This window comes from Capsicum annuum, chromosome 7 (genome assembly GCF_002878395.1).
Source record: "Capsicum annuum cultivar UCD-10X-F1 chromosome 7, UCD10Xv1.1, whole genome shotgun sequence".
NCBI lineage: Eukaryota > Viridiplantae > Streptophyta > Magnoliopsida > Solanales > Solanaceae > Capsicum > Capsicum annuum.
Genome location: NC_061117.1, coordinates 7554919 through 7570336, shown reverse-complemented (window position 1 = coordinate 7570336; position 15418 = coordinate 7554919). Strand labels below are relative to the sequence as shown.

Below are 15418 nucleotides of genomic sequence, written 5' to 3'. Positions count from 1 at the left end.
GGATCTTTAAAATGGTGTAGGTGGATTACAAATACTGGACTGGAGTTCCCTATCAAATCTGCACAGTCCCTATACAGTTTGCCAAACAATGAAGAAACTGATGAAGACAATTTTTGACAATAATGCAACTACTAATGGTGTCCAAATGGCAGGGGAATTGCAATTATGGATGGGTAAATGGTCTTACAAGGATTTCTCTGTGTGCAAATTGGAAAATAACTAGTCTATTTTTTTTTAGCTTTTAATCAAGATTTCAATATGACAGATATTTCTGAATTATGCTTTAAATCTTGACAATCACTATCTATATAATATAAAGATTTTGGGATTACCATACACGTAAAATTATTGTAGTCCAAAAAAGTTTCACATACATGTTATACTGTTGAAGATTATAAGCTGACTTGTGTAAGGTTTACACATATTTTGTGAAAATGTTGTTTTGTTGAATGTATATAAGATTACATTATACATTCTTTTATATGTATAAGCTTACAATATTCACTTGTTAAGGTTATTTGAAAAATGGCATCACTTATTATTCAATGTATAACATTACATTATACATTTTGTTAAGATTACGTTTTGAAACTGTATAAGATTAAGTTATGACTTGTATTAAGTTTTCACATACATGTGAAGCTATTATTTTATTTACAGTATATGATTATCTTATACTTTCTATTCTATGTATAAGTTTTAAATATACAGTTGCTAAGGTTAAATGCGAAATTGTATATGATTAAATTATGACTTGTATAAAGATTTCACATACATGTGAAAATGTTGTTTGTTTTAGTGTATGTGATTGTATTATACATGTTAATGCTTTTATAAAATTTCAACGTGCAATTGTTAAGGTTACATATTAAACTGTACAACATTAAGTTCTGACTTGTATAAAGTTTTCACATCAAATTCTGGAACGTATAAAGAATACTGATTTTCCGTTTCAACTACTGTTAAAGCAGTCGCATCTGAATCAGTTCCTTCAAGACAAATAACAGCACCGATTTTACCATCGAACTCTATCTCTTTGTTTGACTTTTCAAATGTTGAAACACACAAAGGATAGTTCACAAAACCAGAAAAACTTTTCTTCAACTCAATGTAAACTCTAACTCCATTATCGTTCCGTATAATAATAGAAGACGAATTGCCTTCAATAATGTATTTTATTTCAATTTTTTTCGACCTTTGTCAATATTTAATTCCATAGCAATCGTCGAGATCAATTTACAGAATGTGATACTTTCTGAAACAACAATACCATCACTTTTGTATTGTTCATAAAGTATTTCTGAAAGCCAAGATCCTGAATGCCTCAACAATATAGCGATGTTCATAATTGATGTTGGCAGACGCACTGAAACTCATGTTTTACTAGTTTTCTGAATTTGATTTGCAATTGGCAAAATAATAGATAAAAAAAAAAAATGGAAACCCAAGAGTAAAATTGTGGTCATGTAGTAATATAATTTAGAATTTGAGAATCAGTTACTATTTTCATGCATCCATTAAATTTGTGCATTGATTTATGCCGTTAATGGGGTGAGATAATAATGGTATTAGATTTTATTTCCATATTTGTAGGAAAAACAGTTTACCTCATACATTACAGAAACGTATAAGGTAAATATTAATGTATAAGTAGTTGTCAAATAGCATGGAGAGAGAAAATGCATCCGGTATATTATGTAATTACTTTCATAGAGCATGAAATTTATGTGATTTATACTAACTTTAATATCCAATGTTGTCATCTTATCTATTTATAGGTCCAGATCTCTCTTGTCAACGCATTAAAAAAAGTTCCTTCTTCTTTTCCTTTTGTTTTTTGGACAAACACACTTGCTCTGTTCAACTATGTTACATAGTTTTGTGCAAACTTCAAACTTTCTATGACGACTGTATATAGTTACATTGAAACTTGAGAAGCAACTAACCACAAGAATTTACATTTTTATTGAACCAAAATTGTTTTTAAGGCAACAAAAGTCGTAACAAATATTTCTGTGATAAGTTTTGTTATTGTATTTCTGTTCAGTATCAACATTCTACTATTTTCCTAACACAACGCTATTGTAAACAAAATATCATATACCTCCTTCGTTTCAATTTATCCAATGTCGGTTGAGAAAAAGATTAAAAACAAAAGAACTTTTCAAAAACTTGCAATCTTACTCATTCCCTAAAGTTATTTGACTATAAACATGCCATTGAATTTAAATTAATTTTAAATACTATTTTTTGAAATGAACTAATAAGTAACAATAACACATAAAAATAGAATCCAGAAAGTATTATTTATTAAAGCCATCTCTCGATTTTTCTCTCTTTCAAAAAGTAGGCAAAATTTTTGAAAACATTACAAGGTTTTCCATTTTCTAATTTCACCAACAACGATATCTTTTGGTTAAATTTCTATTTTCTTATAATTTAACCAGAAAAATAAAGATAGTATTCTTATTTATCTTTTAAGCTAATTTGAATTCTCAATTTATTAATTGATAATAAAAATATTTAGTTACTAGAGTAATTAAGTTTCACTTGTCCGTCAACAAGAAGTATGATGTGATGAATAAGAATTTTTTATCCTTGAACAGAGATCTCGTAGTCTAGTCAATGAAAATTTTGTTAAATAATATATTTCACTTACACGATGTAAAATTGAATTAATCTAATTTAGTTGGAGTTAGATTTAAATACGCCATTGAGTGTAAAATAAAATTCCTATAATATTTTTTCCCCTTTTAGCTCCAAATATTCGTTATTTTATGCTTACTTTCAAAGGCAAGAACATGCTCATGTTAGCATATCTCGAAGTAGATTCCTCATACTTTTTATATTTACACATAACACCCATAACTAACATTTAAACAATCTCAACCCCCACACAATTAGAATTGTCAAAATCAAACCAAAATCAATAACCCAAAGTGAAAAATAGTTATTGTTTAATCAATAATGAATTATTAGAGTAGAGGTTTCGATAAGAATTTTGTCCCTTTTTTCCTTTTTTTTAAAACAAAATAAAAAATTATCGGTTATTAACGGTTCGAGGTTTTTGCTTAATGGGTTAATCGATATCCAAATAATAAATTAATAAATTATATTTATAGCATTCGTTATATAAAGTCCTTAACTTAGAGTTTAGTTTCATACTTTCATTATCGGTTATCTCAAACTCTGGGTTATTCTACAAGGTGTCGGTGTTTACTTTTGAGAAAGAAGCAATCTGTCAACTAATGTGCAATCTGTCAATAATAAAAATAATCATTATTATTAGAGTAAATACATCAAATCCCCCCTCAACTTGGCAGCAAAACTAACTTTATATTCTAAACTAATCAGGCAATTATTTACTCCCTTAACAACGTTCAAGTGAATTAATTTCAACCTCAAAATCAAAATCTCACTCTTACAACGGAGAGTGCACTACACACGCGCCTAGTCATTGCCAAATCAATGCTACATCAGTGTCATGTCATTATCACGTAAGAAATTGTAATTTAAAAAAAAAAATATTCCACACACATACTTTTTATATTTTTTTTTTTAAAAGGAATATATATATATATATATATATATATATATATTAAACAGACCCTCCCCCCACCCGTTTCTTCTTCTTCACAGCCCCCACACCCCTCTCTTCCTTCTTATTCACAGCCCCCACCCCACCCAGATTCATTCTTCTTATTCTTCAGCAGACCCCCTTCCCCGTTCCTTCTTCTTCTTCAAATAGCCACACCCCTTTTTCTTCTCCTTTCTCCATTGTTGCAAGCTTTTCAATGAATTTTTTTTTTTGTTCATCAAATGAAAAATTGACTTGAATTAACTTGAGCAAATCCAACAATGGACTAAATACAAGTACATGATCACAAAAACACATCAATACATAAAATCTCAAATCAATTTAAGATTTTTCCTCCATTAAAATATTATTTCAACCTTCAATTCTAACTCCCTCAATGTTTTTAACAATCAAAATTAACAAGGAATTGACAAATATTCCGATTCATTGTTGGAAAGGAAAAAAAATTAAATTCAATGTTATAACGATGTGTTGGAGATGGGGGTGAGGGGTGAGGGGCGAGGGGAACGAGTGGGAGGAGGGGCGGGGTTGAAGAAGATGTTTTCTTCTTCTTCTTCTTCTTCTTATTATTATTATATATAAAAAGAAAGAAACTTTATAAAATTTAAAAGGTAGACCCCACTTTTTTCACATTTTTTAAGTTTTTTACGCGCTGATTTTTAAAAAATTTGTCACATCATCAATTAGAGTGGTAAAAAATTTAGTTGAAAGTTGTTAAGGGGGGTAAATAATTATAAGTTAAGTTTAAGTGCTAAAGTAATTTTTGGCGACAAGTTGAGGAGGGAAATGATGTATTTTCTCTATTTTCAATGATATAGTTTCTTGTGTAAAATTTTAACGGTTAAATCAATAATCGAATCGATAACAATCAATAACTGATTAATTGATTAATTGATAATCAAAAAATTAATATTTTATTAGTTTCACAACAGTTTAACATGTCTACAAATCGATAAACTTCAAAATCTAATCGAATAGACCAATATGCAGCCTCAATAAGCCATTTGTACCACAAAACATACAACATTTTCGGCTCAACCTCTAAATAGTCGCATAACCGATACATAACACCAACAACACACCCAGTGTATTCTCACAAAATGGAATCGCGGAAAGATAAAATGTTCGCAGTTCATACCACTACCTCAAATAAAGTAGAGAGACTATTTTCAATAGATCCTCGGCTCAGGACAAATAACAGTATACAAACAAAAAAACATAAAAATAAACAAAAAAAAAATGATACAACACACAGCTAGATAATACAAAAAATCGACAGAGTAACCAATAAATGAATAATCAGCAAATCAATATCTTAATGTTATACAACAGTTTAACACATCTACAAATCGATAATCGATAAGTCGAACCAATAAACTTCAAAACCTAACCGCATCGATCAATATGCAGCCTCAATAAGCCATTTGTACCTCAAAACATACAACATTTTCAGCTTAACCTCTAAATAGTCGCATAACTGATACACAACAGCAACAACAACATATTAGTGTATCCCCACAAAGAGATGAGAGGATAAAGTGTATACAGTCTATACCACTACTTTAGATGAAGTAGAAAAACTGTTTTTGATAGACCCTCGACTTAGAATAGATAATAGTGTAACAAATATAAAAAATATTAAAATAAATAATAAAATAAAATAATACATGACTAGTTAATAAAAAATAATACACTTATGAAATAATACTAAAAACTATTTATTTGAGATCACAAATAGACGTATAATAAACCAAGCTTGGTTGGCGTAGTAGTTAGCTCACTAGGTTGCTTAAGCAAGTGTCGGAGTTCGATTCCCACCTTATGCATATAACAATCAATTGACCAGTGATAAACCCTTAAATGAAGCTCCATCTTTGAAGGATTAGTCTTTGACCTGTCGGACTGAGACTTGAAAACCACCCCCGCCCCCCAAAAAAAATAGACGTATAATTCCCATCAGCTAGCAAAATCACCTCCAAAAGTACAACATTTTCAGCTCAACCTCACCATAAGAAAACAAACACCTCACCACACTGAATCCAGCCTCTTCACCATATCTTCTTTTCCTTCTTTACAATCCAAAAATATCACCTCCGATCTCTCTCCGCCGTCCACGGCGTTCCGCCACCGTACACTGCCGTTGCTCCAAAAAATGGGAGGAAATAACCGAAAAAGATCCAACAAACCGAAAAACCGGAAACCGAGAAACCCGACTAATTCGGGTTCTGGTCGGGGCTTGTTCGTTGAAGGTGGAGTGTTGTCCGATTGGGACGATTTCAATTCTCCTCCTTCAGGTTTTTCTCTTAATCTTAACTCTCATTGTTCGCTTATCGAAAGTTAATTTAATTAATTTTTGATTGAAAATTGAAATGTTTGCTACGCTTTCTAAGAGTTAATTTGTCTAATTTTTAAAGTGTTTTGCTTTTCGAGATTCAATTTGACTAATTTTTGAAGATTAATTTTGAAAGTGTTTGCTTTTTGAGAGTTAATTTGCCTAATTTTTGATTGAAATGTTCGCTTTTTGAGAGTTAATTTGATTAATTTTGAAAGTGTTTGCTTTTCGAGAGTTAATTTGATTAATTTTTAGAATGTTCACTTTATGAGAGTTAATTTAGCTAATTTTCAAAGTTTTAGCTTTATGAGAGTTAATTTGACTAATTTTCTAAGTGTTAGCTTTTCCAGAGTCGATTTGACGATTTTTTTTTTTGAAATGTTCGCTTTTTGAGAGTTAATATGATTAATTGTTAGTGTGTTTGCTTTTCGAGAGTTAATTTGATTAATTTTTGAAATGTTCGCTTTTTGAGAGTTAATTGGGCTAATTTTCAAAGTGTTTTCTTTTCGAGAATCGATTTTGACTAATTTTTAATTGAAATGTTCGCTTTTTGAGAGTTAATTTGACTAATTTTCAAATTGAAATGTTTGCTTTCCGAGAGTCAATGTGACTAATTTTCAAAGCTAAATTAAAATTTAGATATTCAAAAACTATATGGAATTATATATTTTTTTTGGAAACAGTCTCTCTACCTGACCTCTGTGGTAATGGTACGGACTGCGTACACTCTTCGGACTCCCACTGTCTGGGAGTGGTGAAGCCAAGATTTTCATTTAGGGGTTCAAAAATGCACACACGAACTATCTGAAGGGGGTTCAACATTTACTATGGCCCGTTTGGCCATGAAAATCATAATTTTCCGGAGTTGGAGTTGTGTTTGGCTATGAATATAAATTAAAAGTTGTTTTTGAAATTTTGTGTGAGAAGTATAAGTGAAAACAAGTAAAACTTATTTTTACTTTTCCAAATACAATTACAGAATTGTATTTGGAATTTTCATGGCCAAACGCATCTTGTTTTCACTTTTTTCACTAAAGTGGAATAACTTTTCGGAAAAAAGGAAATAATTTTCATGGCCAAACAGATATATATATAAAATAATTTTAACCACGTATAAACATGTAATTTTTCGCCGAAGGGATGAATACACTGTGTATCTTGTTGTTTTCGTATGAGTCTTAATGTTGATCAAAGTTTGTATAGTTCGACTCTTTGGAAGGAAATTGTGACAAGTATTTTGGGACGGAGGGGAAGCATAAATGTGTGTGTGTGCGTGTGTTTATTTATGCTGAAATTGTTTATTTATTTGTGGAATTTAGGGAGAAATTTGAAGAGTGAAAATGTTAAATCAAGGAATCGTAATGCAGCTGTTAGTAGCTCGAAGAATGCTTCGGGTTCGACAAGCGAACCGAAGAGAAGTAGAAGAAATGAGATCCGTTATGTGTATCCTTCTGCAGATTCAGTGGTATGTTTATGTTTTGGATAATGGTAAAAGATTGACTTTTTCCTCGGTGTTTTATAAAGGAGTAGGTTAGGGTATGTCTGTTGTTGATTCAGAGGCCTTTTTAGTGTAGTTCGTTCTTGAAGATTGAATTTTTATTGAAGAATGGATACTCTAAGGTCATTGGATAATGTTTATTAACTGGTGTTTTTGTGTTCCGATTATTGCATTATTTTGTTATCGTTACTGATCTTCTCCGTTTTGTTATGTAATGCTTCCCATATCACATTATTTCGTTATTGCTCCCAATTTGTGTCCCCTTTTTTCAAACTGTTTGGGATGCTTTATTTAAGTTGAGGGTTTATCAGAAACAACTTCTCTATCTCTACGAGGGAAGGGTAAGGTCTGCATACACTCTATCCTCCTCAAAACCCAATTGTGGGATTACGCTGGGTGGGTAATGATGATCACCCAGATAATTTTATGGAAATGGAATATTGATTAGGAATGCTTTTATATCCTTGTTTAAAGGGTGAATCTTTAGGGAAGGTATATGTTGTGTTTTGGTTGTAAAGGAACTATGCACATCTAATGAGGCATTTTTAGTTTAGCTAATTGTCAAAAAGATTGGACTTTTACTGTATAATGAATAATTTAAGGTCATTGGTGAATGATGATCTCTTTGATTTCACTTCTTTTGAGCCGAGGGTCTAGTGGAAACAACCTCTCTACCCTCCACAAAAGCCGGGGTAAGGTTTGCGTACATTCTACGCTGCGGCAGACTTTATTTGTAGGATTACACTTAGTATGTTGTTGTTGTTGGAATATTGGCTAGGAATGATGCCTTTATATCTGTGCATCATATTATTGTTAGAGGTTTAAAGGGTGAATCTTTAGGGAAGATAAATGTTGTGTTTTGTTTGTGGAGGAACTATACACATCTAATGAGGTATAGTGCCCGTTTGGATGGGCTTATTTTAAATGCTTTTAAGGCAAAAAAAGTGTGTGGGTTTTCGACATATGCGGCGGCGGGTTAATTGCGCTGTCGCATAGAACTGAGAGAATTCTTTTTTTTGTTGGGAGGGTGGATCCTATAAGAAAACTTGCCCCTTTTGGTCGGACGAGAATAAAAGTCGTTTTTGGAAGACGTATTCCCGGCGGCTGACTCAAGTGCCCCCCGAACCGATCGGATCAAAGGGAACATTCACTACGAAAGCATTAATCAAAACATAAAAATACACGTCTTACCGTAGTGCCCGGTTTGTCTTGATTTCTCGAACCCTCCGCCGAGCTCTACCCTGCCCTATGCCAATGGACTCGTGACATCCATGGTCGGGTATCTATAAAAAAACAAGAAGACGCTTTTCACGTAACTTTGCTAATTCTAGCTTTTGGCTTTTGGCTTATAAGCCAAAAAAAATAAGCTCATCCAAACGGGCTCATAGTTTCTGGAGGTGAAGTTCTGTAGTTCAAAGGATTATTTTTAGTCCTGAACACGAATTCTAGCCTAATAATTTGGGTCTTAATCAAATATTTAGTTGATCTCTGTTGATATTGGCTAAAGACAGGAAATTCAGCTGTGATAAAAAGATAGGACTAGATGTTTGGATTTTTTGCTTGTTCCCTCTGATGGGATTGGATGCTATGAGTGTATTTGTTTTTGGATGTTGCAAATTATCTGTGCAGTATGTATTAAGGATTAGTATTTCCTTAAATTGATCATAGAGAGTTTAGTTTTCAGCTATTTATCCCTTCTTATGGTAATTTCTGACAAGATTGCCATAATTTGCAGACTACAGTTCTACCCTTCACATTCGTTTATCGTTTTTCAATTTCATTTATCAAGGGCCTCAAGGCATGCTCAGTTATATCTTAGCTTAGCTATTTTAGGCTCTTTAACAATTGTTATAGCTCGCCTTATGCGTTTCATGCCACCTTATCCATTTCTAGCTTATGACTATGGTACACAACTGTCGTTGTTTGCACCAACATGTTGATTGGTGGATTTCTTGTAGTTGGTGCTCTTGTTCGTGCAGCCATTTGTAATCGAAGGACTCTTCAACTGTGAAGGGATAATAGAACAAATCACACTTTTACCCAGCTAAACTATGCCCACTACAACCTGGCCATAAAACAAAAAACAAAACTTGCACTACAATCTCTGTGCCAAGGCTACTTATTTATTTATAAAAAATCTGTTACCTTTTTTTAAAAAAAAATTGCAATAATTTGCATTGCTGATGAAGTTACTCTGTGCCTTTTTCCAGATAGGTTCAGATGTGGAACATAGTGGAGGAAAAGATAACAAGTTGGATTTGGAACATCCTATTGTTTTGGTTGATACAAAGGAAACTCAAATTGTTGCCTTCGTAGATGAAGGCCCAAGTAAGGAACCTCAAAATGAAGGATATATTTATGATTGCACTACCCCTTTATCTCTAGACGTCAGACAAAATAAAGATTCTAATGAAGCTGGCTATGCTGGAGATTATAGTGCTGGTTTCTCACTGGATGAGAGTTCGCACAGAGGATTGGGATTCTATGAAGAAGCAGAAACAACACATGGAGGAGTTGAATTTTCATCCAAGGAAGAGAAGGAAAATCCTTCTTTTGAGTCTTCATTTTCTGATGAGGATATGGGTGCTGATGGTGGCTTCCTTGGTGGTGCCAGCATCGGGAAGGACGACCACCTGCCAGCTGAGATGTCATCGTCTGTAGAAAATGAGGGATTTTTGTCTATTGGGGGGCTTAGACTATACACTCAAGATGTATCAGATGAGGAAAGTGATGGTGATGGTGAAGACATTTCATCTGAGGATGGAAGTTCTTGTTCGTCAGAATCTGAGGGATCATCTGAAAGTGATGGCTCGTCTGATAGTGATTCGGATGTTGATGAAGAGGTTGCTGCAGATTATTTCAAAGGCACTGGTGGAATGTGCGATGTTATTGATGTTAAACAGTTGGTTGGACAAGTTCCTAGTAGCTGTTCTGATGATAGCTTAGATGAAACCGTGGAGAAGTTGGGTGGAATTGATCTTCAGGAGGCTTCTAGAGAGTATGGGATGAAGAAGACTCAAAAAGAGAGAAAGTACCGAGGAGGTCAGAAATCTACTTCTGCTAAGCAAGCCCGGGGATCTGATTTGGATGACCTTATGTTTTTAAAGGACTCGAGAACAGTTTCAGGGAAAAAGAAACATGCAGCCAAATTTCCTCAGTCATGGCCATTTGAGTCTCATAAGAGTAAAAATTTTGGGAGGATTCCAGGTAAAGATATCTGCCCTATACTGACTTGCGACAATATGCTTTCTCTTTATTTTAAATTTGCTTATGCTTATCCATTAAATTTCAAGTACATATAATTTATTACTCTCTTGGATTGGAAGAGGATAAAGTTCCCCTGGAATTCTCTCACTGTGATTTTACTGTCATGTTTTCTCTATTCACCTTTTTTTTTTGTATATTGACCATGTGCCTTCAACTCCACTGTATATACTCCTAGCTTATGTTTTCAGGTGCTAAGAAGAAACATCGTAAGGAGATGATGGCTTTGAAGCGTCGAGAGAGAATGCTCCGCCGAGGTGTTGATCTTCAGAGAATAAATTCAGTAAGATCTTGAAATTATTTCCCTTGCTCGGAGTCTAGTGGTTTGTTGCTTTTGTCTTTCCACCATATGGGTCGTGTCAACTGCTGCTGCTATGCAGATCCGTCTTTTTGACATTTCTTACTAGATTCTTTAATTGGTTTGATTATGGAAAAATATGTTGGGGTATGGTTTAGCTTGTGAAAGTTTTTCTGGAATTAATGACAAGCACGTGAGTTCATATTTCCTAGAATTCCTGTTTAATAGCTTTGTCAGTGAGAAATTTAGTTGTATGAAAATTATCTCATCTGTTTACTTTTTCTTAAAAAAAGAATTGCGCATTTCAGTTTTGAGCTCTCTTTTATATTTAGGCTGACATATTTGCTCTGAAGTCTGTACATTCGTCCTGTTTCTATGTTGATTTTGTTTGTATTGTTAACCTGTAAGATGGAACCAGGTCATGAGCGAATCAGAAGGTACTGCAGATAGTTGCATAACCAAATTTTACTGCAAATACTTGTTGGTAGAGGGTTGTAGATTAGGAGGTTCCTAATCAAATTAAGACAGTTTCCCTTGTCTTTAGATTCAGGATAAAAAAAAAAGTTGAAATGAAATAGAAAACATCATCTCTTGCCTAAACATTGACATAACAGTAATGTGAAGTTCTTGAATCACTCATCAAGTGGTCTTTAAACATCACCTATCTGCTGACATGAAACATAACTTCTTTTAATTGATCGTTGTCTTGTTTTTTCCTCTTTGTATTTATGGTTTCGTTCATCTCAGCTGGTTTAATAACTCAATGAGCATATGATAATGGTGTAAAGTGAAGTTGCAATTGGATGTTCATTGAGATACTTTTATGCCCTTTTTCATATTATTTCCTTTTGTAGCTGAGTTAGCTTCTCTGAAACAAATACAAACCACTGTCGCTGCCTTTAAGTTGGCTAATTTTGTAGGTCATTTAGACTTTTATAGCTGCTCTCTTAGCTCCTAGAAAATGCTTTTTCCCTACCTTGGAAGACCTATGTATGTCTTGACAGTGTACAGGATGGGGAACCCCTTTGTTGCGTTGTTATTGAAATTTTCATCTTCCGAGTACTGTAGTCCATAGTAAAAATACAGTGCATCAAAATCAACGAAACCAAACTGATGTTGAGTAGATCTATGCAAAAGCTATGATCCTCTTTTCCTTTTTTATTGAAATTTCCTCTCTTGAAATGTAGAAACTGCAACAGATGGTTTTGGATGGAGCTGATATGTTCTCTTTCCAACCAATGTATCCACGTGATTGTTCTCAGGTATAGTATTTTGTCCTACCTATGTTCAGGAAATAAAGTGTTTAACTTATCTACGTGTAATCCTGTAACTTCTCATTTTTATTTTCAACATACCTTGAAAACACAAATAATATTCATTAAGTGCCAATATGATACTGCTGCTGTTTTACTCAAGTAGGTATTATCTCGTGTGTGGTTGAAAATAAATTAGCAGAAAATCATATAACAAGGAAAAACTTCTTACTCTCCCCATTTCAATTTGTTTAACTGATTTTGACTGGACACAGAGTTCTAGAAAGTAAAGATGATTTTTGAATCTTGTGGTCTTGGACTAAAGATGCATAGAATGTATCAAAATGCATTTTAATCTTGTGGTCTTGACATGCCACATGGAAAGTTAGACCAGAATCGGGAAGAGCCGTTCTTTTTTAAATAACTAAAAGGGAAAGTAAGACAAACAAATTGAAACGGATGTAGTGTATAATATTTTGGATTCTTCTGGTGCCTGCTTCTTTGTGTTGGAAAGCTGTAAAATTTTATACATATTGATATTTTACTTATTTGAGCTTATTTTGCCCGTTCTTATGAAAAAGTGGAACATTGTTTGTTTGAGAATGAAGGGGCAAGTACACCAACCAACTTCATGACAATAGCTTGCAATAGGAAGGGAGTAATTGTCGTTCAGTCGAGTGTCTTCTATGAGTTCAATGAGATACCGACTATATATCTCTTGTTTTGACACTCAGTGCTAACATGCACAGGTTCAGAGATTAGCAGCAATATACCGCCTGCGAAGCGGTTGTCAAGGTTCTGGCAAGAAGAGGTAGGATCTCTTTCCCTTTTAGGGCTTTCAGATGTGAATTTCAGAGATAATCAAATGGGTAACTTTCACTCAACATGTAAAGAATGTATAAAAGGGAAGATGTGTAATTACAGATGTATTTCCTGATGTTCCAAAACCTTCTTAGTTTAGAAAAAGTGGATTTGAACATTGTGGCATTTCTTTATTTTCGAGACCTATTCTGGTGGCCTTAGTTGTGATAATTATAGGTTATTTTGACAACTTATTCTATGGGTAGAAGGCATTTTACGTCAAGATGTGAATATTAGTAATGTAAAAGCTTTTTAGGAGAAGATTAGAAATCGTAAACAGAGTTCTGCCTTTGTTATACGTGGCTCGTGCACGTCCACTTGATTTGACTGCTTGGTCCTTTGGACGTGTATTTTAGCTGTAATACTGCTACGGGAAGAAAATTGTACTCATTGAAGTCACCCGTGTTCCTTTCTCCAGGTTTGTGACAGTTACCAAGACACAACATACGGCTATGCCATCAGCCAGTGATAAAATTCGTTTGGAGAAGGTTATGTTAATGCCTCCAGTCTTCTGAAGAGTTCAATTGTTTGCTTTACATAATATTCCTTTCATAAACGTTCTGTAAAGATGCATTGTTTCTGTCTGACTATGAGATTTCCAATTTTTGAACATTCAGTTGATAGGCGCTGATGACGAGGACTCTGATTTCACAGTCACCGGTTTACCAAGTCATAGAATGGATGTAAATGCAGCCAAGAACTTTTCAAAGGGTAGTGGTGGACAATCTGGCCCAAGCAAAGTGTTTAAAACCCCGGTAAATCCACGTGGGCAAAAAGACACCAGCAAGAAAAGAAGGGATCAGAAAACAGGCTCCTACGCGGCTCTTCCTGTCTCCTTTGTTTCAAGTGGTATCATGCATTCTGAAACAGAAGTTGAGGAAAAATCAATTGAAGCAACCCAAACAACCACCGTCGTCCATGAAACAAAGGTTGTGACCAACTCAATCGAATACGGTGCATTTGAGATGCACACCACAGGTTTTGGCTCGAAAATGATGGCAAAAATGGGTTATCAAGAAGGTAGAGGTTTAGGTAAAGACGGACAGGGCATTGCAGAGCCCATCGAAGCACGCCAACGGCCAAAAGCTCTTGGTTTGGGAGCTGAAATCCCAGAAACAAGTAGTATATCATCAGGAAAGAAGGATTCTCTACCCAAATCAGCTCTTCTTCCAGGTGCCGAAGTTGTCGGTAGAAGCGGGAAGTCCATCAGGAAGGAAGAGTCTCCTTCATCTGTTGGATTTGCAGGATTTGAGAGGCATACAAAAGGATTTGGATCAAAGATGATGGCAAAGATGGGTTTTGTTGAAGGCATGGGACTTGGGAGAAATTCACAAGGCATAACTAATCCTTTAGTTGCTGTTAGACGTCCTAAATCCCAAGGACTAGGTGCCAAAAGATGAAAAAAAATCACACTAATTACCTTTCAATTAGGGAAAGAAATGTTCATATTTCCCATCTTGATGTAGATTATGTTAGAACAACAGCATATCCAGTGTAGTTCCACGAGTGGGATCTGCGGAGGGTGGTAAAGAGAGGCTATTTCCGATAAACCTTGTTATATGTTCTTCTATGACTGGACTAATTAGTTGGGACTTAGTAGGTTGTCCTGAAGCCTATGTTTTCAGTGGCTGTTTTATCTAGATAATAAATCATAGTAACTAGGACTCGATTTTTCATTTTCTTGGTACATTGAATTGTTGACATTGGTGTTAATATAGTTAGGGATGGACATTCGGTTTGATTGTTGAATATTGGTTCGGTTTTTCGATTTTCGGATTGACGAAAATGAAAATCATAACCAAATCAAAATTATTTCGGTTTCGGTTTGGTTCGGTTTTTATAAATTCGGTTCGGTTATTTCAATTTTAAAGATTAAAGTAGTGAGCATTTAAAATTGGTGATTTTTCTAGAAAAATAATCTTTTTTTCAAACCTATTTTTCATTCTCAAATATAATTAATTCAACACGCATGAAATAACTATAAATATCGACCTCTTGAGTCGTTGTTGGCGTGACGGCAGTGGTCACACTTGGCAGTGACTGTCGACGGTAGTGACGAACTGAGCAAATGACTGTCGTTGGCGATGTTGAAATTTCAAATGAATTGACGAATTGAGGATGGTTGAGCGTTAATGTTAGGGTCTAAAATAAAGCAGTATATTAGGATTGAGGTTACTAAATGATTATAATTTATATATTTATATATTTATATGTTATATCAGATTATATTATATTTTTAGTATATTTACATATATATTAAATTATATATATATATATATATATATATATATTATAATATATTATTTATATAATT

At 34.0% G+C, this 15418-nt stretch overlaps 1 protein-coding gene across 1 annotated transcript; it reads left to right on the top strand.

Annotated features, from left to right (window-relative positions):
• Positions 1-5568: 5568 nt before the first annotated feature.
• Positions 5569-14853, top strand: LOC107853586. The gene is made up of 8 exons (XM_016698569.2): positions 5569-5892; positions 7250-7395; positions 9639-10635; positions 10884-10975; positions 12178-12252; positions 12993-13054; positions 13523-13592; positions 13722-14853. The coding sequence occupies exons 1-8, from the start codon at positions 5751-5753 to the stop codon at positions 14502-14504; spliced, it is 2367 nt and encodes a 788-aa protein (XP_016554055.2). The 5' UTR covers positions 5569-5750; the 3' UTR covers positions 14505-14853.
• The last annotated feature ends 565 nt before the right edge of the window (positions 14854-15418 follow it).

Coding starts and splice junctions, on each gene's coding strand:
- LOC107853586 (XM_016698569.2), top strand. CDS start 5,751: ATGGGAGGAAATAACCGAAAAAGATCCAACAAACCGAAAAACCGGAAA. Junction 10,636..10,883: donor AAATTTTGGGAGGATTCCAG/GTAAAGATATCT, acceptor TTATGTTTTCAG/GTGCTAAGAAGAAACATCGT. Junction 13,055..13,522: donor CAAGGTTCTGGCAAGAAGAG/GTAGGATCTCTT, acceptor TCCTTTCTCCAG/GTTTGTGACAGTTACCAAGA.